At 43.9% G+C, this 25,488-nt stretch overlaps 1 protein-coding gene across 1 annotated transcript; it reads left to right on the top strand.

Moving 5' to 3' along the window:
• Window positions 1-2,171: 2,171 nt before the first annotated feature.
• On the top strand, window positions 2,172-21,303 carry Rpa2 (replication protein A2). Its single transcript, XM_005079543.4, has 9 exons — window positions 2,172-2,327; window positions 2,546-2,652; window positions 4,202-4,303; window positions 6,146-6,259; window positions 15,030-15,104; window positions 17,536-17,652; window positions 18,794-18,901; window positions 19,225-19,319; window positions 20,605-21,303. Exons 1-9 carry the CDS (start codon window positions 2,318-2,320, stop codon window positions 20,687-20,689), a joined length of 813 nt encoding a protein of 270 aa, XP_005079600.1. The 5' UTR covers window positions 2,172-2,317; the 3' UTR covers window positions 20,690-21,303.
• The last annotated feature ends 4,185 nt before the right edge of the window (window positions 21,304-25,488 follow it).

Below are 25,488 nucleotides of genomic sequence, written 5' to 3'. Positions count from 1 at the left end.
AGGCTGTCCTGGAACTAGCTCTTGTAGACCAGGCTGGCCTCGAACTCACAGAGATCTGCCTGCCTCTGCCTCCTGAGTGCTGGGATTAAAGGCGTGCGCCACCAATGCCCAGTCCAATAAACACTTTTATGAACAAGTGAACAAATAGGCTGGATGGATGACTCAGGGTTTAGGAGAGCATGATGCTCTTGCAGATCTACGTTAGAGTTGCAGAATCAACATGGTAGCTGCCTGAGGAGGACTGCCTGTAACTACTGACTCTGAAGGCACCTGAACTCATGCACATACACACAGGGACACATAATTTTTAGGAAAATAAACAAAAAGTCTGTCTAGCAGGTTTTAGACCAAGGTGTGTGATTCATATGACAAATAGCTGTTCAGGGAAGGATGAACCCCGATTAGATCGGGAGGGACACAGAGTTGGGGAGAGGAGAAAAGGAAGGACATCTCTGGATCTTTTTAAATGTGACCATGAGGTTTCTTTTTTCGTCTTTTTTATTTGTTTTGCTTTTTTCAAGACAGGGTTTCTCTGTGACCAGGCTGGCTTTGAACTCAGAGATCTACCTGCCTCTGCCTAGGAACAGAGGCATGTGCCATCACCACCCAGTTTAGATTTCTTTCTTTTAAAACACACTCATGTATGTGTATACCCCTGGCTATAAGTGTGTGTGTGTGTGTGTGTGTGTGTGTGTGTATACGCGTGAGCGCGAGCACACAGGGGATAACTCTTGGCCTGACTCCATTTTAACATTAGGGGCTATTCTTGTTTTCTGTAAAACTTAAAATTTACCAGGTCTTGACCCATTTTCTAAAATTTGACATGTTCCGCACACCGATCTCCACCCCGAGCCATCTCTCTAGCACGGTTTTCATTTGTTATAGAAAACTGTGCATTACAACGTATCGGATGGACAAGGATTCTGGCACTTGGGAGCCACAGAATACTGAGTGTTACAGCTCGGATGGAAGGATATTTTGACAATCAGGACCCAAGGAATATCACAGGTCACAGTAAGCATAGCAGCTTACAGACCTGCTTCAGGGAAAGGCTTCTCCAGTGTATCAGCTCTGCTCTGGCAGGACATGGTCTTTGAGCTGGGGATGTTAGCCCAGTGTAGCAGTTTTTGAGCTGGGGATGTTAGCCCAGTGTAGCAGTTTTGCTCAGGCAGGGGGAAATTTCCTGGGCGAAGTTGCTACAGTTCAGCTCAGCTCCTGGAGTGGAGAGCCGAACAACTCTGCTCTGCCAGGGGAAGGTTTCCCCAGCAAAAGTGTTGCAGCCCTGCTTGCTCTGCCAAGGGTCCTTTCTGCTCTGCCACAAAATAAAGTCTTCACCCAAGGCTCATCCAAGGGGTTTATTGGGAGGGAAGAATCCAGGAGAGTGGCAGAGGACAGCCCTGTAGCAGGAATAGCCACAAGTTGAACATACACAGGGTTTATATAGGGCTTCCAGGGTGGGGATTGGTCAGATTTTAATGCTGAGCTCAGATTGGCTAGAGCTCTGCTCGAGGATTGGTTAGTTTTCTGCACAGGATTAAGGTCAGATTTGGCTTTGGTTTTAGGGCCAAAGTGTGTTTCTTTCTCTGGTCCTTTTTAGCCTTTTGGTTCTAATTTTAGGGCCAGGGTGTATTTCTTTCACTGACTCTGATTCCAGGGACAAAGTGTGTTCCTTTGGCACTGGTTTCAGGGTCAGGGTACATTTCTTTGGTTCTGGTTGCAGGGCCAAAGTGTGTTTCTTTGGCTCTGCTCAGGGTGTGTTTTCTTTGACTGGCCCCTTTTCCCAACACTAGTACTGTGAATTTCGGAGATGTGCATATTGCGTGTCACAACGGAGCGCCAACGTCGAAAGCATGACTTACACCACAGCATCTAAAGTCAGCATCTCGGGAAAACGGCGGGAATAGCAGGTTAACAAATATAGGAAATGGCGTAAGCGGTAGCGCCACGTGATAAGGGCGGTTTTTATACGCCCCGGAAGTGTTGTTTTGATTGGTTGCCTTCTTGAAAGACCGTCCTATCGGAGTTTTGCCCTCAGTAATGGTGGCCGCTCAGGCTTCAGTCCCTTCTTGGGGCCGTGCGTTTTTCTGAAGTGTGGCTCTGATACCGGAGAAAGCGGAAGAGTCGTGGGTTCTGATTGGCTGAAAGGAGATGTGTCTTGGGGGCTGATTGGCTCGCCCTTCGCGGGAAGGAGTTTGTGGCGCCAGTGTAAAGTAGGTACAACACCGCCACGCCGGAGCGCCCAACAGCTCTGAGGTGTTCGTCCAGCCGTCCGGAGTGCGGTTCCTTGGGCCTCTCTCTCTGGAAAACAGCGACCAGGATGTGGAATAGTAATGGCGGGCGCGCGGGGGAGGAGGCCGCGAGTCGCGCGAGGGTGTCCGGCGCGGGCGAGTCTCGCGTGGAGGGGGCAGAGCCGCCGAGACGCCCGAGGCCGGGGCGGCGACGGTCGAGGGGTGGGGGACGGCGGGTGGTGTGGCCGCGGCGCGGGACCCCGTGCGAGGGAGCCCGCGGGTGGTCGCGCAGACGCTCATACCTCGTTCGCCACCAGGCGGATTCGACAGCTTCGGCGGCTCCAGCTATGGCGGAGCGGGCGGCTACACGCAGTCCCCCGGCAGCTTCGGGTCGCCCACACCGTCGCAGGCAGAGAAGAAGTCGGTACGTGGAGTGACTGCCCCGTTTCCGTTTGCTCCCCCTGTGCTGAAGTTCCTGGCAGCGCCGTGGGAGAATGTGTTTCCGTGGGGGAGGGTGGCACACTCGAGCTTGTTCACAAGCTGGCCGTTATCCAGCCTGTCTCCAGCACGGTGAAGCGCGTTCTTAAAAAAAAGTCTAAATTGTGTGGCAAGTGTGCTTGCCGGGCCTCCACGCTCCTGCGCGTACTACTCGAAAGTGCTTTTTTTTTCCATCTTTTTTCGAGGCAGCGTTTTTCTGTGTAGCCTTGGCTGTCCTGGCTCCGGCTCTGTAGACCTGTCCTTCTGTCACTGCCTGCCGAGTACTGGGATTAAAGCGCCGCCACCACACGGCTGCAAAGTATGCTTTAGCAGAGTTCAGGGTCCCTCAGGCCACAGTTGGGACTACCAAATCCCGGAAGGGCAAGAGCCTGCTGTGGTGTTCAGAACAGATTTTGGGTTATTTCCTGTTCATATTTAACAGGAAGAACACTGTCTATAATCTGCTGTGCTTTGGCTGCCTTGTACATATTCCTTGTATGAGACTGAAGAGTTTTGGGGGTTTGTTTTTGGGGTTTTTTTGTGTTTTTGTTTTTGTTTTTGTTTTTTTGAGACAGGCTCACAGTGTAGCCCTGGCTGACCTGGAATTCAGAGATTCCCTGCTTCTGACTCTGGTGCTGGGATTAAAGTGTATGCTACCAGGCTCATCTTAACTGGGAGTGTAGCGGCAGGTAGATCCTGCCGCTGAGTATTTGCCCTTTTTAAAAAATTATTTATTTTTATCGTTTTATGTGCATCAGTGTTTTGCCTGCATGTGTGTCTGTGTAAGAGTGTCAGATCTTGAAGTTATAGATAGCTATGAGCTGTCACGTGGGTGCTGGGATTTGAACCCAGGTTCTCTGGAAGAACAGTCACTGCTCTTTTTTTTTTTTTTTTTTTTTGGTTTTTCGAGACAGGGTTTCTCTGTGGCTTTGGAGGCTGTCCTGGAACTCGCTCTGTAGACCAGACTGGCCTCGAACTCACAGAGATCCGCCTGCCTCTGCCTCCCGAGTGCTGGGATTAAAGGCGTGCGCCACCAACGCCCAGCTCAGTCACTGCTCTTAACCCATTGAGCCATTTCTCCAGCCCGAGTATTTGCCTTTTATCTGTAGTGATTGTTTACTCTGTGTGTGTGTGTGTGTGTGTGTGTGTGTGTGTGTGTGTGTGTGTGTGTGTGTGGTGTTAAATGTTTCTGAGCTCCCACACTATAATACAAATATCTGGAGTTCTGGCATCAGTCAGTGGATTTGAATTTTAAAGGGGTGGCATTTGCCATGTGTAATGGCACACACTTTGAATCTTAGCACTTAGGTGGCAAAGGCAGGGGAATCATATGTGCTATCTTAATTTTCTGGCCTTGTTTTCTATCTCAGAAGTAAGGAGAACTTGCTTTTGAATATTCTGTGTTGTTTGTTTAAATGCTTGGTACATAGCAAATATGAAATGAGCCGTGTTATGTCTAGGGTTGACTTTATGCTATGCATGCTTTTCCTTTTCAGAGAGTCCGATCCCAGCACATTGTGCCCTGTACCATATCTCAGCTGCTCTCAGCTACTCTGACTGATGAAGTGTTCAAAATTGGGAATGTTGAGATTTCACAGGTATTTAAGATTGTTTGGAAGAAATGCTTAGTGATAAGGAGGGGTTGGAAAAATGACTGTCCAAGCATGAGAACTAGAGATCACATCCCAGGATCCATGTAGAAAGCCAGGCTTGTAGGGGGTCATAACTGACAGAAACGGGGATGGGATCCCTGGGCTCTAGTTTTTTTTCCCCCTTTTTTCTTTTTTGAAGATTTATTATGTATACAGTGTTTTGCCTGTATGTATCCCTGCAGGTCAGAAGAGGGCACCAGATCTCATTATAGATGGTTGTAGGCCACTATGTGGTTGCTGGTATTTGAACTCAGGACCTTTGGAAGAGCAGCCTCTGGCTGGCTCTAGTTTTAATGAGGAGACCCTTCTCAAGGAAGGGAAGAAAGCCAACAGTGCTAGACCTGAACACCCAATGTCCTCAAGCCTTTGCAAGGGTGTGGCACAGTTGTCCACTCGCTTGTACTCACATGCATTCACCAAAAAACGGGGGTGGGGAGGGGTGGGGAGGATGGGCAGTGATGGTGCACACTTTTAATCCCAGAACTCAGGAGGGAGAGGCAGGCAGGTCTCTGATTTTGAGGTCAACCTGGTCTGAAAATCAAGTTCCAGGATAGCAAGAGCTGTTACACAGAAACCATGTCTTAAAAAAAAAACAACAACAACAAAAATACAAAGAAATAAGACTTGCTCAATTTGAAAGTATACAGTCAAGCCAATAAAATGCTCTGGATTAAAGTGCTTGGGCTTTTTGCACAGCCAGATGTACTCAGTTCAGTCTCCAGATCCTACTTCGGAAAAGGGCCATTCCCCTAACATGTTCTCTGACATCTGCATCATGGCACAATGGTAATAACTACTTTTTCTAAAAAGTTTTTTTGGTTTTTCGAGACAGGATTTCTCTGTAGCTTTGGAGCCTGTCCTAGAACTGGCTTTGTAGACCAGGCTGCCTCTGCCTCCTGAGTGCCCCACCACCACCTGGCTAAAAGGTTTTTTGTTTTTTGTTTTTGCTTTTTTTCAAGACAGGGTTTCATCTGTGTAATAGCCCTGGCTGTCCTGGAACTCACTTTGTAGACCAGGCTGGTCTCCAACTCTTGTTTGCCTCCCCAGTGCTGGGATTAAAGGCTTGAGCCACCAAGCTCACTCCCCTCCCACTTTTCCCTCCCAATTTTTTTTTTCCCCTTTTGGTTCTTTGGAGTGCCTGCCACCTAGCTCCCAAATAAGTAATACTCAGAGACTTCTTATTACTTATGGATGCCCCTTCTTAGCTTGAACCTGTTTCTAGTCAACTTTTTTGTTTTTGTTTTGTTTTGTTTTTTTTTTTGTTTTGTTTTTTCGAGACAGGATTTCTCTGGCTTTGGAAGCTGTCCTGGAACTAGCTCTTGTAGACCAGGATGGTCTCGAACTCACAGAGATCTGCCTGTTTCTGCCTCTCAAGTGATGGGATTAAAGTCTTATGCTCCACCATTGCCCTGCTGCCAACTTTTCTTAAATTATTCCGTCAATCTTTTGCCTCTGGGATTTTACACATCTTTACATCACTAACAAATGTAGCATATCTTAATATTATAAGGCTTGTTCACTTGGATAAATAAATAAAAATGGGTAAATTTTTGGGTTGTGTTGTGGTGGCTCACACCTATTAATATTAATCAGCACTCACAAGGCAGGCAGGCGAATTACCACGAATGTGAGGCCAGTCAGATCTTTGAAACAAGTTCTAAGCCCAGCAGGACTACATAGTCAGATTCTTTCTCAAAGAAAATTTTTTCTAATTGTTTGTGCTTATATGTACATCTTGCTGTGGTTTCCAGGAACATCAGACCTTTTTGTTTTCTTTTTCTAATCTAGGTCACTATTGTGGGAATAATCAGACATGCAGAGAAGGCTCCGACTAATATCGTTTACAAAATAGATGATATGACTGCTGCACCCATGGATGTTCGACAGTGGGTTGACACAGATGTAAGTGTCTTTATCAAGCTGGGATTACTTTGGAACTTTGGATGTTCATCTCTTTCAGTTTAAACTTTTGGAAGGATTTTCTTAGTATACAACTACATAAGCCAGATAGCCAAAGGTAAAAATCCAAAAAATGAGAACTTAATAGATTTGACCACATAAAGATTCAAAACCATATAAAATACTATAAGATTTAAAAGCAAGTGACATAAAACAGTAGAAACTAAGTTCTTTGAGAAAAAAAATTTTCTTTTGGTCATTATTGTTCTCAACACCTTAGAATAATGTCTATCAGGCAGTGGGTCTTGAACTAATACTGTTTAAATGAATGGAAGTATACTGGGACATATTAAAACAGTTTAATAAAAAAGTTCTGCAAAGTAAAAACAAGTAGCTAAACCTTAGAAAAATGAGCAAAGAAAGATACACAGGTCATTTATAAAAGACCACATAAAAATGCCATTAACGCTACGGGTCAGACTTAGTAAGCATTAAAAATGAAGCCGGGTGGTGGTGGCGTAAGCCTTTAATCCCAGCACTCGGGAGGCAGAGGCAGGCGGATCTCTCTGAGGCCGGGCTGGACCGACAGCCTCCAAAACAATACAGAGAAACCCTGTCTCGTAAAACAAACAAACAAAAAAAAAATGAATGACAGTTTCTAATTTGGGTGTGAGTAACCCTAGCTCAGTGTTTGTGACATCTAGAAAATAATCATTGTTGACTTGTTTCATTTTTTAATATATATGTTTTTATTTAAATTAGAAGCATGCTTGCCATACATGTCAATCCTAGCTCCCTCTCCTACCCCTCCTCCCTTGCCCCTCCACCAGGCCTCCCAAACCCCACACCATTCCCCAGGGAGGGTGAGGCACTCCATGGGGGGAAACTCCAGAGACCTAGGCCCTTCCCCATGTGTCCAGGCTGAGAGAGCATCCCTCCATGTGAAATGAGCTCCCAAAGTTCATTCGTATGCCATGGTAAACACTAATCTAAGGCCCCAAGGCCCCAGAGATAGCTGAGGCCTCCTCACTGAAACTATATTCAGGGAGTCTGTATCAGTCCTCTGCTGGCCTCTCAGCCATCAGTCTGGGGTTCAAGAGCTCCCCCTTGTCCGGTTAGCTGTCTTTGTGGGTTTCACCAGCACGGTCTTGACCCCTTTGCTCATCATTCTTCATTTTTGTCACTGGGGTCCAGGAGTTCAGTGTTTAGCTGAGGGTATCTGCCTCTGCTTCCATCAGTCACTAGATGAAGGTTCTAGGATGGCATATAAGGTAGTCATCAATCTTATCGTCAGGGAGGGGCTATTAAAGGAGTCTTCCTGCTATTGCTTAGTTTGCCAGTTGGTGTTATCCTTGTAGATCACTGGAAATCTCACTAGTGTCAGCTCTCTCCTCAAACCTATAATGACTCCATCTATTAAGGTATCTCTCATCCTGCTCTACTCTATTCTTACCCCACTCAACCTTCCTGCTCCCCCATGTCTTCCTCTGCCCTCCTCTTCCCCTCTTTTTCCTGTTCCCTCTCTCCTCCCCCACTGTTCCCAATCTGCTCAGGAGATCTTGCCTCATTCCACTTCTCTGGGTTATCGTGCATATCTCTCTTGGGAACCTCCCTGTTTCCCAGACTCACTGGCAATGGGATTGTAGGCTGACACTCTCCTGATCCATGTCTAAAATCCATATATGAGGGAGTACATACCATGTTTGTCTTTTTGTGACTGGGTTACCTCACTCAGGATGGTTTCCATCCATTTGCCAGCAAATTTCAATCTTGTTTTTTTTCTGCTGAGTAGTACTCCATTGTGTAAATGTACCACATTTTCTCTATCCACTCTTCAGTTGTGGGGCATCTAGGTTGCTTCCAGGATCTGGCTATTACAAATAATGCTGCTATGAACATAGTGGAACAGACATCCATGTTGTATGAATGGGCATCTTTTGGATATATGCCTAAGAGTGGAATTGCTGGGTCTTGTGGTAGACTGAGTCCCATTTTCCTGAGGAATCTCCATACTGATTTCCAAAGTGGCTGTACAAGTTTGCACTCCCACCAGCAATGGATGAGTGTTTCCCTTTCTCCACATCCTCTCCAGCATAAGCTGTCATTGGTGTTTTTGATTTTAGCCATTCTGACAGGAGTAAGATGATATATCAGAGTTGTTTTAATTTGCATTTCCCTAATGGCTAAAGACATTGAGCACTTTCTTAAGTGTCTCTCAGCCATGTTAGACTCCTCTATTGAGAATTCTCTATTTAGTTCAGTCCTCCACTTTTTTTTTTCGAGACAAGGTTTCTCTGTATTGTTTTGGAAGCTGTCCTGGAACTCTCTGTAGACCAGGCTGGCCTCGAACTCATTCTGTGGGCTGCCTTTTTGTCTTGTTGACTGTGTCCTTTGCCTTAAAGAAGCTTCTCAGTTTCAGGAGGCCCCATTAATTGTCAAACTCAGTGTTTGTGCTTCTGGTGTTATGATCAGGAAGTGGTCTCCTGTACCAGTTCGTTCAAAGGTACCTCCCACTTTCTCTTCTAAGAGGCTCAGTGTGGCTGGATTTATGTTGAGGTCTTTGATCCATTTGGACTTAAGTTTTGTGCATGGTGATAGACATGGATCTATCTGCAGTCTTTTACATGCCAATATCCAGTTATGCCAACACCATTTGTTGAAGATGCTACCTTTTTTCCATTGTATAATTTTAGTTGCTTTGTCAAAAATAAGGTGTTTGTAGGTTTGTGGGTTAATCTCAGGGTGTTCAATTGATTCCATTAGTCTACCTGTCTATTTTTGTTCCAATACCAAGCTGTTTTCAGGATTATAACTCTATAATAGAGCTTGAAGTCAGGGATGGTGATGCCTCCAGACGTTGCTTTGTTGAGCAGGGTTGTCTTGGCTATCCTAGGTCTTTTGTTTTTCCATATAATGTTGAGAATTGTTCTTTCAAGGTCTGTGAAAAATTATGCTGGGATTTTAATGGGGATTGCATTGAGTCTGTAGATTGCTTTTGGCAATTTTTACTATATTGATCCTACTTATTCAAGAGCATGGGAGATCTTTCCATTTTCTGGTGTCTTCTTTAATTTGTTTCTTTAAAGACTCAAAGTTCTTGTGATACAGGTCTTTCACTTGTTTGGTTAGCATTACCCTAAGGTATTTTATGTTGTTTGTGGCAATTGTAAAGGGTGATGTTTCTCTGATTTCTTTCTCAGCCCTTTTATCGTCTGTATATAGCAGGGCTACTGGTTTTCTTGAGTTGATCTTGTATCCTGCCACTTTGCTGAAGGTGTTTATCAGCTGTAAGAGTTCCCTGGTAGAGTTTTTTGGGTCACTTATTTAAACTATCATACCTGCAAATAGTGAAAGTTTGACCTCTTCCTTTCCAATTTGTATCCCCTTGATCTCCTTTTGTTGTCTTATTGCTCTAGCTAGAACTTTGAGTACAATATTGAAGAGGTATGGGGCGAGGGAAAAAGCCTTGTCTTGTTCCTGATTTTAGAGGAATTGCCTTGAGTTTCTCTTCATTCAGTTTGATGTTGGCTATTGGTTTGCTGTATATAACTTTTAGTGTATTTAGGTAAGTTCCTGTTATCCCACATCTCTCCAAGACCTTTATCATGAATGGGTGTTGGATTTTGTCAAAGACTTTTCAATACAGTGAGATGATAATGTGATTTTTGTTTCTCAGCTTGTTTCTCAGGTGGATTACATTGGTGGATTTTCATATGTTGAACCATCCCTGCATCCATGGGATGAAACCTATTTGGATCATGATGGATGATTGTTTTTATGTGTTCTTGGATCCAATTTGCCAGTGTTTTATTATTTTTGCATTAATGTTCATGAGGGATATTGGTCTGAAGTTCTCCTTCTTAGTTGTGTCTTTGTGTGGCTTGGGTACAAAGGTTATTGAAGTCTCATAGAATAAGAGTTTGGCAAAGGCCGGGCGTTGATGCATGCCTTTAGTCCCAGCACTCGGGAGGCAGAGGCAGGCGGATCTCTGTGAGTTCGAGGCCAGCCTGGTCTACTGAGCGAGTTCCAGGATAGCCTCCAAAACAATACAGAGAAACCCTGTCTCGAAAAACCAAAAAAAAAAAAAGTTTGGCAAAGACCCTTCTGCTTCTATTTCCTGAAATACTTTGAGAAGAATTAGTATAACTTGCTCTTTGAATTTCTGGTAAAATTCTGCACTCAGACCATCTGGCCTTGAGCTTTTATTGGTTGGGAGACTTTTGATGACCAATTCTATTCTTAGGTGTTATAGGTCTATTTAAATTGCTTATCTGTTCTTGATTTAATTTTGGCAAGTGATATATATCCAAAATACTGTCCATTTCCTTTAAATTTTCAAATTTTGTGGAGTATAGTTTTTCAAAATATGACCTGATTCTCTGGATTTCCTCACTGTCCATTGTTATGTATCCCTTTTCATTTCTGATTTTGTTAATTTGCATGTTCATACTCTGCCATTTGATAAGTTTGGGTAAAGGTTTGTCTATCTTGTTGATTTTTCTCAAACAACTCTTTTTACATTGATTCTTTGTATTGTTTTCCTAGTTTCTACTTTATTGATTTCAGCCTTCAGTTTAATTATTTCCTCTGAGGTGAGTTTGCTTCCTTTTGTTCTAGAGCTTTCAGTTGTGCTGTTAATTCTCTAGTGTGACTATTCTCTAGTTTCTTCATGTGCGCACTTAGTGCTATGAACTTTCCTCTTAGCACTGCTTTCAAAGTGTCCCATGAGTTTGGGTATGTTGTGTCTTCATTCTCATTGAATTCTAGGAAGACTTTAATTTCTTTTTTATTTCTTCTTTGACCCAGGAATGGTGCAATTGCACATTATTCTGCAAGGTTTCTGCGATTTGTGTTGTTGTTGAATTCTGACTGGTCTGATAAGATACATGGAGTTATTTCAATTTCTTTTGTATGTTTGGGGTCTTGATTATTAAGTGTCGAAGGTTTGTTTTTTTTTTTTTGGTCCACTCTATTTGGTGTTCTGTAAGCTTCTTACACCTTCATTGGCATGTCTTTCTTTAGGTTGGGAAAGTTTTCTTCTATGATTTTGTTGAATATATTTTCTGCCCCTTTGAGGTGGGTCTCTTCACCTTCCATACATATTATTAAGTTTGGTCTTTTCACAGTGTCCCATATTTCCTGGATATTTTGTGTTAGGGATTTGTTGGACTTAAAATTTTCTTTGGTGATGAATCTAGTTCTCCTAGTGTATCTTCAACACCTGAGATTCTCTCTTCCATCTCTTGTATTCTATTTCCAGCATTCCTTCAGACTGTGTTTTTTGTTTGTTTGTTTGTTTGTTTCTATTTCAGATTTCAGCCTTGCACTGTTTGAATTGTTTCTTGCGATTTTTGCTTTGTTTTTTCTTCCATTTCTTGCATTTTTGGATTGTTTTTTTCTTCCATCTCTGAGGGATTTTTCTCATATCCTCTTTGAGGGCCTCTGTCATTTTCATGAAGTTGTTTTTTATGTCATTCTCTTCTGCTTCATTTGTGTTGGGATGTTCAGGTCTTGCTGGTGTAGGGTCTCTGGACTCTGGCAGTGTCTTATTGTTTTTTTTTGTTGTTGTTGTTGCACAGTGTGCTTTTATGTTGTCTCCTTCCAATCCATTCTTCCAATGGGTCCCAGAAGGTGCCTCTTCTGGGTGTGGGACCAGGGTTCCTTTCTGGTGGGTGTAGGTAAGTCTAGTGCTCTGGAAGCTCTCCACTTCCTTATCCCATGGTGGAGTAGGAGACTAGGATGCTGGGGTGTGTTGGCTCCCTCCACTGGATGGAAGCCGCAGTTGCAGACCCCAAGCACAAGCAGGCAGCCGGGAAATGGGCCCTGGTTTACCTCCATTTTTTTTTAAATAAGGAAATGGCTACTGTACAACCTTGATGGTATGAGTATAAACTGGTATACTTTACCAAAACTCAACCTATATTAAACTCATCTGTTAAAAAATATGGGCCTTCCCGGGCATGGTGATACAGGCCTTTTTAATTCCAGCACTTAGGAAGTAGAGGCAAGTAGATCTGTGAGTTCAAGGCCAGGCTGATCCTCCAGAGCAAGTTCCAGGACTGCCAGAGCTACACAAAGAAACCCTGCCTCAAAAAAAAAAAATCAATAAATAAATTAGATGACTTACAAATCAACTTCCAGGGAAACAACGATATGCGCTAAGATTTAGTTTAAGGGTGTTAAACAGGTAGGCTGGAGTAATGACTCAGCTGTTAAGAGCATTGGTTGCTCTTCCAGAGAATCTGAGTTCAATTTCCAGCATTCACATGGTAGCTCACAGCTGTTTGTAACTCCAGTTCTAGATTTGACACCCTCCTCTGGCCTCCATGGGCATCAAGAACAAAGGTACACAGACATACTGGTATATCATAACACAAAATAAATTTAAGGGGAAAAGAAGTGTGGGCCAGGGAACAGTAAAATGGCTTAGCACTTAGGCGGATCTCTGTGAGTTCGAGGCTGGGCTGGACCGACAGCCTCCAAAACAATACAAGGAAACCCTGTCTCGTAAAACCAAAAAAAAAAAAAAAAACAAAAAGATGGCTCAGCACTTATGCCAAGGCATGTGATAGAAGAAGGAAACCAACTTCCAAACTTCCATGTCTTCTGACTTCCATACAGTCACCAAGGCACATAAGCATGCATGTGCGAGCACAAACACACATACACACAAACAAAATAAATGTTAAAAAGTGATTGTGATTGAAGACTGTTGACCAGCCTGGTGTGGTGGCTCATGCCTATTATACTCTAATAAGTAAATGTCACGTCTGCTGCGCGGCCTGTGTCCGAGAACGTGCGGAGGGTGTCGGGTATTGAAAACACAGAGACTCGTTCAATGATATAAAGAGAACTTTAAACAGGCTCCAAAAAGGTTCAAGAAAAACTTCCTAAGAAAGGCTCCCACCAGAGAAGCTTCTGCTCTCTCCTCTACCCTGGCTGGTTCTGCTCTGACACCAGAGGTGGATGTGTGTGGGTTTTTGAAGGTGCGGTTAGTCTCTGGACAAGGTTGAGGTCAGGGCGGTTTCCGTGGGAAGGCCTTTCCCAGGAACTTATTGTATCATTTTTAGTAAACATGTTTTTACTAAACATTGTCTTACAGCTGCCTACTCCCAGGCAGAAGGGGAAGTGGCCAGGAACTTATTGTATCGTTTTTAGTAAACATGTTTTTACTAAACATTGTCTTACAGCTGCCTACTCCCAGGCTGAAGGGGAAGTGGGTCTCTGCTCAAGGTCTGGTGTTCCCACAATTCACCCCTTTTTATTTTCAAATGAGGCACTCCTGGCTTAGGTCAAGTAGGGTCACCCTCCCTTCCCCGTCTTTGGGGGACCTTGAACCCGTTTTAGGTGGGAGGGGTCTTCCCCACAGGTTGCCCGTCATCGGAGATACCCCAACCTTAAATCATCTGTAACCAACCTTCATGGCTATCGGGATTGCCATGGGCTAAGCTAAGCAATACTTGGTTACGGATCTCTTGTCTCTGGAACAAGGCACGTTTGAGCTCGGCATAAAGCCAGAATGCCTACCGCCACTGCCACCATTTCCAGGACCCCCATTGACATAGCGCCTCTCCATTACCATACCCATCACCAGATCTGGGCCATAACATTCTACCAGCCTTCGTCTGTTACAAGGGTAACCCGCATGTGATTTACATTTACAATTTGATAAAGTTTCCAATCGTTTTAAGATCTGCTCAGGAAAGCATTTAGAAAGTGCACTTGCACAGATACATTAGGTACAATCATTGATGTTACACATGTAGCATTATGAAAAATATGAACAATAGTTGTCGCATTAGGACAAGTTGCATTTCTCCAGAAAAATACACTGGCCTAGTCGTGATTCCAGAAACAGGAACCATCAAGTGACCATGTCCTGTTCAAATACTGAAAAGAGGCTTTTGCCACTCATCATAGTCCATACCAATGTCCAAATGCTTTAAATGGGTCCTTTTTTCTCTGTTAGCTTCATGATGAAAACTCATGGGTCCGGAAGGTTGATGCAGCAGGTCTGTTGAGAAACTGGAAATCTCGAACCGACTGTTTTCTTTCTTTCTTGGGCTGTAGATTCGATGACATCAATGGTCAGGAACATTGATTTAGGAGATCTCACTCAAACTGGCTTAGGTAGGCTCCCATGGTCTCAGGTCCAGTTTTTCTCTGCTCCATGCATCTCACTAAATGGTCTGACAGTTGTCGAAGCTTTATTCTTTTCCTGCAAGAAAACACAAACATGCCCTCGACCCCAAATTAGGGTCTTCTCCACTGTCTAGTGTATGGATGTCTCCATTTGACCTGAGCAATGGTTGCTCAAGTTCCATCATGCCAGAATCTGCCTGAAGCTCACTGGCATTCACATTATAAAATTTTAAAATGAGGAGTGTATTATTTGATGAGTCATGTGGGGGCTGGGGACATTAAGTAAACTAGTTCAAGATTGCTGTACTTCTAGACCATTCTGAGTTACATAGTTTTAGGTTACCTGGACTGCATTTAGAGGACCTAGTCACACACACCTTAAGACAAACAAACAGTAACAAAAGAACTGGGAGTTCTGTCACCTGTACCAAATAAACTGGGCATGGTGGCACAGGCCTGTGTTCTAGTACTCAGGAGATAGAGGCAAGAAATCAGAAGTTCAAATTCATCCTTGTATGTGTATTAAGTATAAAGATAAGCCTGTGTTACATGAGACCCTATCAAAAATTAAAGAGGAAAAAAATTAAAGTAAATAAAAAACATAACATTGTGTTTATATTTCATCTGTTAGGATGCCAGTGGTGAAAACACTGTGGTTCCTCCAGAAACATACGTGAAAGTGGCTGGCCACCTCAGATCTTTTCAGGTAAAGTCAAATAAATGTATCTTCAGAGTTGGGTCCTCATAACCAAAGTAAAGCCAGAGTCATCAGACTTGGTAGTGCACACCTATAACCTCAGCCCTGTTGTGGAGAGAAAGAAAGTGAACACAGTCCCTGGAAAGTTCACAGGCAGGCCAGCTTGACATAGACATTGGTGAACAAGAAAAGAACCTATCTCAAGGTAGAAGGCTAGATATAGATAGACTAGCACTCAAGATTGTCCTCTGGCCGGGCGTTGGTGGCGCACGCCTTTAATCCCAGCACTCGGGAGGCAGAGGCAGGTGGATCTCTGTGAGTTCGAGGCCAGCCTGGTCTACAAAAGCAAGTTCCAGGACAGCTTCCAAGATAATACAGAGAAACCCTGTCTCAAAAAACCAAAAAAAAAAAAAAAAAAGATTGTCCTCTGATTTCCACATGTGGATGCCTGTAGTTATGTACATACAAATGTGCTCATCTTTAGATTTTAAAGATGGTTGCTTTAAGAAATTTGCACAAAGCAGGACATTGTGGCACAGACCCAGCACTTAGAAGGTAGAGGCAAGCAGAGTTCAAGGCCAGCTTGGTCCTAGATGGTGAGATCCAGTGTTAATAGTAAGACGTGGCCTCAAAAACAAACAAATCTTTCCTGCCAAGTGGTAGTGATATATGTGTTTAATCCCAGTGCTTGAGGAGATGAGGTAGCTGAATCTCTTGAGTTCAAGGCCAGCCTGGTCTACAGAGAGTGAGTTCCAGGGCAGCCAGGGCTGTTAACAGAGAACCTGTCTCATCCCTCCCCCCCAAAAAAGTTGCATGAAGCATTTCTGAATTTAATGTCTTCATTAGGAGAATAAGTAATTATCCTTGATAATCAAGTCTAGGTTTTATCTTTTAGGTTTTTCTTTTTTTTTTTTTTTGGTTTTTTTGGTTTTACAAGACAGGGTTTCTCTGTTTTGGAGGCTGTCGGTCCAGCCTGGCCTCGAACTCACAGAGATCCGCCTGCCTCTACCTCCCGAGTGCTGGGATTAAAGGCGTGCGCCACCAACGCCCGGCTTCTTTTGGGTTTTTCAAGGCAGGGTTTCTCTGTGTAACTTTGGAGACTATCCTGGCACTCGCTCTATAGACCAGGCTGGCTTCGAACTCACAGAGATCTGCCTGCCTCTGTCTCCTGAGTGCTGGGACTAAAGATGTATTCCACCAACGCCTGGCTATGTTTTATCTTCAAAGAGACATTGAAGCCTTCAACATGTAGTACATAATCATCATTCCCAGTACCCAGGAGGTAGAGGCAAATACATTTCTGAGTTTGAGGCCAACCCTGCTCTATAAAGTGAGCTCCAAATCACCAGGACTACATAGTGGGACCCTGTCTCAATGGGGAAATCTCTTAGTTCTAGGCCAACCATGGCTACATAGTAAAACCTTGTCTCAAAAAAAAGAAAAAAAATTAAGTAGAGCTAAGGAGATGGCTCACTGGGTAACCAACACATGCATGTAAATGTGAGGGACCTGAGTTCTTGAGTTAAAAATCACCAGGAGCGCCGGGCAGTGGTGGAGCACGCATTTAATCACAGCACTCAGGAGGCAGAGGCAGGTGGATCTCTATGAGTTCGAGGCCAGCCTAGTCTACAAAGTGAGTTCCAGGACAGCCTCCAAAACAATACAGAGAAACCCTGAAACCCTGTCTGGAAAAAACCAAAAAAAAAAAAAAAAAAAAAATCACCAGGAGCTATGTAAAAGCTAGATGAGTAGCAGGAGCCTCTGTAATATGTAGCATGAATTCTAGTTGGTTAATAATAAAGACCCAGAGACAAATATGGGATTAAAGCTGAAGATCAGAGAAGCAAAGTGGCCAGACACTAGAGTTCTTAGCTCCACCAATAATCACACCAAAGGGGCCTCAGACAGCAGTGGGATTCCAAGTGCTGAGATCACCTTTGTGTGAGCTGTTTCTTTTTTAGACAGACTCAATATCATATAGTGCAGGGTAGCCTTGAATTTACAAGAAATCCCTGTCTCCCAAGTCCTGGGATTAAAGGTGTGTGCCACCATTCCCTGGCGTCTAGTGGTTTAGCTCTGCACTGTGATCTTCAGACAAGCTTTATTTGTTAAATATCACCCCAGTAATGCTCCCGTGGGGAGTTGGGAAGTAGAAACAGGAGAGTCCCTAGAAGCTTTGGGGCTACTTAGTCAGGTGTATATAGTAGAAAAACAACCTCCATTTGAGGTGGGAGGTGTGGCTCAATACCCAATTCTGTCTTGTGACCTCCCTCACATGCAGTGTGGTACATGTGCCCACATTCAGATACACATTTTAAAAAAGTGTTTAACAGATAATTTCCCCAAAATTGAAAAAATATAATGAAGGAGAAAGCCAGTGGTGTGCCCAGAAAGTGACTTGAATATTTTTGTCTTTTACTTACATTTTTCTCTTTAATAGAACAAAAAGAGCCTGGTAGCCTTTAAGATCATACCTCTAGAAGATATGAATGAGTTCACTGCACATATTCTGGAAGTGGTCAATTCACACATGATGCTCAGCAAATCCAACAACCAGGTAAGGAGCTGCAATCAACTTTTTCCCTTTTCTGGGAAAACAAATGTTAAAATTTTGTATTTATTTTTATGTGTTTATATAAATGTATGTGATATGTGAGGGTACCTTCAGAGGCCAGGAGTAATCCCTTGGAGGTAGGGTTATAAGCAATTGTGTGCCACTGGCATGCATGCTGGGAACCAAATTGGGGTCCTCTGCAAGGGCAGAGGTCAGCCGGTCAGCCTGGGCTATGTAGACTGTAGAAGGGAAACAGCTGGAAAAGTATAGCTTTTGACTACTAGTTTGCAGTCCTGTAGTCTTGGTGTATTGCTTTTACAGGCAGAGAGAACCACTTACGAGTTTCAAGTAAGCATACTAGAAATTAATAATTATGGAATGTGAAAGAATGGAGACTCAAAGATGGATTGGTTCTGCTAATGGGCCTTCCAATTAAGGTGAATTATGAGAAACAGCCTTAAAGAGGAAAGAAAGAATTTAATTCATAAGTCTCTGATATGAAGGTGGGTACCAGTAGTAAAGATTTGTGGCCTAGCAAGAGGTCCAGGATGGAATCCTGAGGGGGAGCTTGTCAGTCTTTGGAGATAGGGCAAATGGTACTGAGAAGGTAGGTATAGTTTGAGTAAGTGGGAACCAGAGATGATGGCGTGAAGAAGCATGGTAGGCACACATTTGATGGGAGTGGTCAGAAGTGTCTGCTGCTGAAAGGTCAGATGTTGTGAAGACTGAGACTTGGACTGCGGATTGAGAAGTCAGTGATTACTTTGGTAGAGCTCTATTCAGAGTATTTGAGATAATCCAGACAGTGGTAGGCAGAGAAAGGAGTTACTAAAAGGAGGATGGAGCAGCTGTGCCCCGTCTTCATCGTGTTTAGAATCGAACCCACAGCCTTATCCACAATAGGCAGGGACCTACACCTGCAGACAAAGCATATGTTCTTTTGTCTCCCAATGGTGTTCCATAATAATTGCTTGCTTGAGTGGTTCCCAATGAAATCATTATAGCTGGCACATAAAATTACAAGGCCAGAAGTATCCTTGTCAGGGGAGAGGGATATTTGCTTCAGGAAGTTATTTTACTTTCCTCTCTGAAATTTTCATTGTTAAGGTTTGACTTTCTTAATGTTCTGAACTTGTTAATTCAGCTCTCAGCAGGGAGACCATCTATCAGCAACTCAGGAATGGGTGAGACAGGAAACTTCAGTGGGAATAACCTCATGCCAGCAAATGGCCTCACTGTGGTCCAAAACCAGGTAAGATGCCTATTTCCTGTGTAAAGCACAGGTAGGCCTATATTTTGTTACTTCCTAAATAATGTAAGTTATCTTGAGGCCTGCTTCACACCAACCTCCTCCCCCTTTAGTGTATGTGTGATTGCCTGTGAGTGTGTGTGTCTATCCCTCCATGTATCCAATGGCCTGGTATCAGTGGAAACCAGAGAGTCTACAAACCCAGGAGTAGCAAGTGCTCCTCTTCCACCATCTCTCCAGTCCCTCTTTTTGCTTATGTAGGGACTCAGGCTTATTTGAGTCAACTGATCAAGACTGGTTGCTAAAGTCTTTATTTGAACTGTCAGGTGCTGAATTTGATCAAGGCTTGCCCAAGACCAGAAGGATTGAACTTTCAGGATCTCAGAAACCAGCTCCAGCACATGTCTGTAGCCTCAATCAAGTAAGTGTTACTGTCCATGACCTAGAGGTCCAGAATTGTACCTGTCTGTCCTTGGTTCCTGATGATGAGGAGTACGTGTAAAAGGTAAAGCTGGAGCTGGGTTTGGTAGTACTCACCTGTAATCTCAGCGCTTGAAAGGGAGGAGCAGGAGTTCAAAGTCAACCTGGACTGCATGAGACCCACACCAAAAGAAAAAAGGAAAGTTGTCAACTGCAGCCTGTTGAGGGAAGTTGGCCAGCTGTGAAACAATTTCAAAAGGACTCATAGGTGGCACTGTTGGCACCACTTGCTGATTTTTTTCTGTATCTGAAGGCATTTGGCAGTCAGTCCTTCTTACACCTTTGACCTGATTTCTATTTTAGGCAACAGACTCATGATTCCATTGCAGTGAACTGAGATGTGGACTATATATAAGTAGATAGTGCTTGTGGTTCTTGACTTTGAGGCCAGCCTGGCCTTCAAAGCAAGTTCCAGGACAGTCATGACTACATAAAGAGACCCTATCTCAAAATAAATAAATAAATAAAAGCCCATTTAGTAACTGTAGGCCTAGTTGGTGCATGCCTTTATTCTCAGCACTCAGGAGGCAGAGACAGGTGGATCTCTGTGAGTTTGAGGCCAGCCTGGTCTACATTGCAAGTTACAAGAAAGCCAGAACTGGTTGTTACACAGAGAAACCCTATCTTGGGGAGAAAATTGAAGGTCTAGTTGGAAAAGAAATGCCCAAGTCAGTTTCCATTCCTGTGGCATAGTGGTGACAGTTATGCCCATCTCAAAGTCACTGGTGATGAGGTACAAAATCACTGGGTAAATTCTGACTGTTACTAAACATGTTACTGTTTCTGATTCACCCTCTTTTTGAATTACCTTTCACTTCCTACTTCTCTGCTGCCCACAGGCAGAGCAAAAAGCATTTCAGTGTGTGATTCTGTGGCATGAATCCAGGGAAGGGAGACTTAAGACCCCTGTGTACAGTAGGGATTTTATGTGTGAGGTGACTATGGCTTCAGGTTCTTTGTCAGCTAAATTGGCATATTAAGTGGGGCCCTATTCCTTTTGAAATTTGTGGTCAGGATATGAGGCAGCCCTAGTAGCCCTTGTCTGCATGGATAATCTCAATCCTGAAGTTTAATTGGCTTTTCTCTACAAGAGACTCCCAGGAACAAAATGGCCGAGTAATTCTTAGGATAAGAAGTACAAAAACTAGTGATATTTGCTTGTTTAGTTATATTCAAAAAAGACACTGGTTTTAAAAAGAACCTCCCCCCTTCTTTTTTCCTTCTAGGCAAGCAGTGGATTTTCTGTGCAACGAGGGGCACATTTATTCTACAGTGGATGATGATCACTTTAAATCTACAGATGCAGAGTAACTAGAGCTCATTGGGTACCCAAAATATTTCCAGCTGGACCTGTTTTTCCACCATCTGTTGTCTCCAGCTCTGCAGGTTTTGGCCAGTGGCTTCTAGGACAAGTTTCATAGAGAAGGTGTCAGCTTATGTCCTCTTGAAACTTGCTGCTGTTCTGTTTTGTTGTTTGTTGTTTAGATGTTCAAAAGGAGCTAGCCAGTTGAGAAGGAAGTAAACCAGGATGGGATTTCATAACAGAAATTCCAGATAATCTAGTCAGGACTCCAGGCTAGATGGATGGGCTTGAAAGAGGAACACAACCCAGAGAGCAGGGCAGAACTGCATCATGCTTGGGAGTGTCTGCTCTTGAAAGGCTTCTTGTTGGGGTGGTAATACTAAGGCCAAGGGCCACATACAGAACCCACTACCTTCTGCCTAATTTGTTTCCCACTCTGGGTCTGTGGTGTTACTTTCAGAATTGCACTTTCCTTCCCCTTGTCTTGCCTACGACCGAAAGTAGGTTTCAGTGAGCATGAGGTTCTGGCATGGTGGCCTCACAGGGCAGAGAGGAAGAAATGTTACTCCATTCTTTGTAATATAAATGTTCATATGTTCAATAAAAGTTTGATTGTAATAGCTTTTTGTTGTTTGGGGAGGTTTTTTGTTTGGTTTTTCAAGCCAGAGTTTCTCTGTGGCTTTGGAGGCTGTCCTAGAACTAGCTCTTGTAGACCAGGCTGGTCTCAAACTCACAGAGATCTGCCTGCCTCTGCCTCCTGAGTGCTGTGACTAAAGGTGTGTGCCACCAACACCCGGCTGTAATAGCTTTTAAGATGTAACTGTTTTTTCACTTATTGTATGGAAGTCAGAGGACAGCTTGCTGGAGTGTTTTCTTTCTATGGTGTACAGAGTCAGTCATCTTCTACTTGTATTTCAGGATCCAACTCAGATCATCAGGCAGATTTTCTCAGGGGTTTGTTGCAGATGTGCAAAGCGTGTGGCATTGCCATGAAGGATTATGAATAGACCTTGGGTTACAGTTATAACTCACAGTAGCGGATTGCCTGCCATCCACAAGGCTGGTTCAGTCCCTGGCAGGGCTGAAGAATGGGGCCTTTAATGTTGGTGCTGATATATGTGATCATGTAACTGAGTTGACTGTTGTGAGACTTCACAAAGGCTGTTCTTGCAGTAGAGGAAATGAGTTCATAGAAGTCAAAGGTAAATAATGTCTGGGACGGGAACTAACTTGGGGGTGGGGTTCTTAATGTGGAACATGCAAATAACTACTCACTTCTAAATGAGCTCTCAACCCTGATTGCTGATGGTAAACATCTGGCAGTTTTCTAGACAGAGTAGTAAGTAGTTCCCTCTGAAGACCCATACCTGTAGGTAAGGGTCAGCTAACTAGTTAGGTTTTTGGTTATGGATCCATTCTTAGACAAAGGAAATTGCTGAGAACAAGAAAAAAAAATGTTCCAGTGTGGGATGTATGATGGGTACTTTCACAGATTTCCGATTTCCTCTAGTTACCAGATAAACAAAGCTGTGGTTCTGGGTGGGTCTTTCCATAGAATTCAAATGACTTGTTTTAGGCGGTAGATGAGCTGTTGAGTTCTGAGGCCAACCTGATCAACATACCAGTTACTAAGCTATGACTGCATAGTGGAATCTTGTCTGAAAAAAAGGGGGGGTTGGGAGACCTAGACACAGGGCTCAGGGATGAAGAACATCTGTTGCTTTTCCAAGGGGGCCTGAATTCAGTTCCAAGCACCCATGTTAGGCAGCTTACAACTGTCTAATTCCAGTTCTAGGGGATCTGATGCCTCTAACTCGCTGGCACCTGCATTTGCTTTCGCACACACAGGAGTTGTTCAGTGTCTATTAGATACCAAACTGTTGGTTTGGTACTAGCAATTGGAGAAATTAGCATCAGGCAGCTGAGTCCTGGTCATTTGATGGCTCTCAGTGATCACATGATTGCTGAGCACTGGGCGTTTGAGGCAGAGCACAGGCAGGACAGTGTTGTAGAATTCCAGCCCCTGGAGTTGCTGCTCTGCACAGGTAGAAGAGCTTGTGTTTCGGAGTCCAGTAATTGGAACACCAATATGACCCATGTTCTTAGAAACTACCAGTGTCACCTGATTTGATTGTGTGTTCAGCCTGCTCTCAGCAAAATTTTTAGGATTGCAGGTGGAGAAATGGGACATTATGAAAAATAACATTTTACTAAGCTTAACTTGAGAAAGTACAGAATAAGAATTAGGATTAGTGGTTTTGTTTTGGTACAGTTGATTTCACAAGCCTAAAAAAAAAGATAGTATAGCTGGAAGAAACTTCACATTGGCAAAATGTTTGAACATGTACCTTATTTTGTTTAGTAACTTACATAAGTTTACCCTATTAATATGCTTATCATTATAAAAAAACATTCCGAAGTAGGAATGAGCCAGGTGTAGTGACCCAGAACCTTTAATTCCAGCACTCACCAGATAGAGGCAAGCAGATATCTTGAATTCAGAGGTAACCTGGTCTACATAGCTAATTGCAAGTCAACCAATGCTACACAGTGAGACATTGTCTCAAAACAATAAGTGCTGATACCTATTTTTTGTTCCCAAAGGAACACCTGGTGTGTACACCACTTAGAAGACCACTACTCAAGGGGCATCACCAACCCCATTGTTATATCCTTCCCACTAGCCCAGCTTGTTTAAGGGAAAGAAGTCCTCTGAGGGCTCCTGGAGCAACTGCCATTACTCCGAAAAATCAGCTACAGTTGCTGAACATGCTTTGGGGGGCTGGGGGTAGGGGTACAGCACTGATTGAAGACATCTACCCATGTACAGCCAAAGGTTGACACCAGGCATCTCCCTCAACATATGTTTTTGAGATCAGGTCGTTACTAAACTTTGACGTTTCAGTGAGCCCCTGGGACCTGCCTGTCTCTGGCCCCCACCTCCCAATGTTAGGGTTACAGGTAGAGGCCACTAGACTTGGCTTTTATGTAAGTGCTATGGATCCAAACTCGGGTCACCTTACCCCCGGGGCCACCTCCCCAGTCCCTGTGATTGATTCCTTGAAGCACAGCTAAGACATCACTGCCTTTCTCTGCATGGAAGCACCTGATTACTCAAAACCTTTGTTTTTATGTGTGTAAGTGTTTGCATTCAAAGGAGAGGGTCAGAATCCCAGGAGCTGGATGATGGTTGTGAGCAGCTGGGTGGGCGCTGGCAACTAACCCTGGGCCCTCTGCAGGAAAGCCCAATCCTCTTAACCACTGAACTGTCTCTCCAGCCCTGGACATCCTATTTCATAGGACTGGTAGCCTCTTTTTGTGGCTTATTCTGTTTTGTGTCAAGACTGGAAGTGAAAACTAGAAATATCTTGATTATTGGTCTGCCCTCTGGTAGTTCAGAGCCAGGAAGGAACATTCTGTCAAGATCTTGCTTATTGCTTCTCTCCATTGTCTGTCCCTGGGTCTCCAGTGCAGTGAACATTGCCTTCTGGAGAGAGGTAGGTAGAAATTTGTGGATGAGGTGTCGACAGTTGGGACTGGCCAGCAGCATGCTTGCTGCCTGTAGGAATCACCTGGAGAACTTCATTCAAGGTCAGAGAACCTACAAGAACAGGTCTAGGCAGCCCAGAGAGGAGCACACACAGGTGCAGTGCCAGTGATCCATCTCAGATCAACTGTAAAGTCAACATCCTTTAATCTGTCCCATCTTCTCTGGTGTCCTAGGGCTAAATTCTGTGACTTTTCCAGCTTGTAGAAACTAAGGTTTATATTTACCCTCTTATCTCTGCTTCTGGACAGTGGCTGTCAAACACTGTTGGGCCCAGAGTCCAGGGAGTCAGCTTTTTTTTTTTCTATTTTTGAGACAGGATTTCTCTAGCTTTGGAGCCTAATCCTGGAATTTGTTCTGTAGACCAGGCTGGCCTTGAACTCAGAGATCTGCCTGTCTGTCCATCACTGCCTGGCAGCTTTTTTTTTTTTTTTTTTTCCAGTGAATTCCATGATGAGAGTGCAGGCATCATGGAAACCAGAGACTGAAGACACAGCTTTGTGATATTGTGCTAGTGTGGCTTGGTAACAGTGATACTAACAGTGAGTGCCAAGTACACAAATGCCTTGTACAGACCTCAGTTGATCCTTAGAACCATCTGTAGATGTCATGAAACTAAAGCCTAAGGTGAAACAAGTGGCTGAAATTGGCATTTGGTACATGGTATGCTGGGAACCTAATCTAGACTTGCCTTTTGGAGCCCTCTCCTTAACCATTGTGCTGGTCCATCTCCCCAGACCATCAATCACTAAGCCTGTTTCCCAATCTTTTCTTTTTTTCTTTTTGGGTTTTTTGAGGCAGGGTTTCTCTGTATTGTTTTGGAGGCTGTCCTGGAACTCGCTCGGTAGACCAGGCTGGTCTCGAACTCACAGAGATCCGCCTGCCTCTGCCTCCCGAGTGCTGGGATTAAAGGCATGTGCCACCACCGCCCGGCCTGTCCCAATCTTTAAAATCAGGCCAGTGTTTCTCTCCAAGAGTTCAAGGTTTGGATATGGTTTCTAAAGGGTCTGGTACTCAGGTAAGACTTAATAAATTATTAATACAGAAGCGCATGTCATTTTATTCTGTTGCTTTAGCAGCTTTAACAGTGTCACAGTACCACTTAAAGCATGCCACAGGGCTGGAGAGATGACTCAGTTGTTAAGAGCACTGACTGCTCCTCCAGAGGACCTGGGTTCACTTCCTAGCACACACCTGTTTAACTCCAGTTCCAGGGGATCTGGCACCCTTACACAGACTTACATGCAGGCAAAATACCAA

Source organism: Mesocricetus auratus, unplaced genomic scaffold, assembly GCF_017639785.1.
Source record: "Mesocricetus auratus isolate SY011 unplaced genomic scaffold, BCM_Maur_2.0 Super-Scaffold_100014, whole genome shotgun sequence".
Lineage (NCBI taxonomy): Eukaryota > Metazoa > Chordata > Mammalia > Rodentia > Cricetidae > Mesocricetus > Mesocricetus auratus.
The sequence above is the reverse complement of the archived record's forward strand: the minus strand, read 5'-3'. Positions and strand labels throughout refer to the sequence as shown.

What these genes read in the sequence shown, in the direction of transcription:
- Rpa2 (XM_005079543.4), top strand. An exon ending in TCAGCAAATCCAACAACCAG is followed by an intron (nt 17,653 to 18,793) that starts GTAAGGAGCTGC and finishes TTGTTAATTCAG; the next exon opens with CTCTCAGCAGGGAGACCATC. An exon ending in TCACTGTGGTCCAAAACCAG is followed by an intron (nt 18,902 to 19,224) that starts GTAAGATGCCTA and finishes TTGAACTGTCAG; the next exon opens with GTGCTGAATTTGATCAAGGC.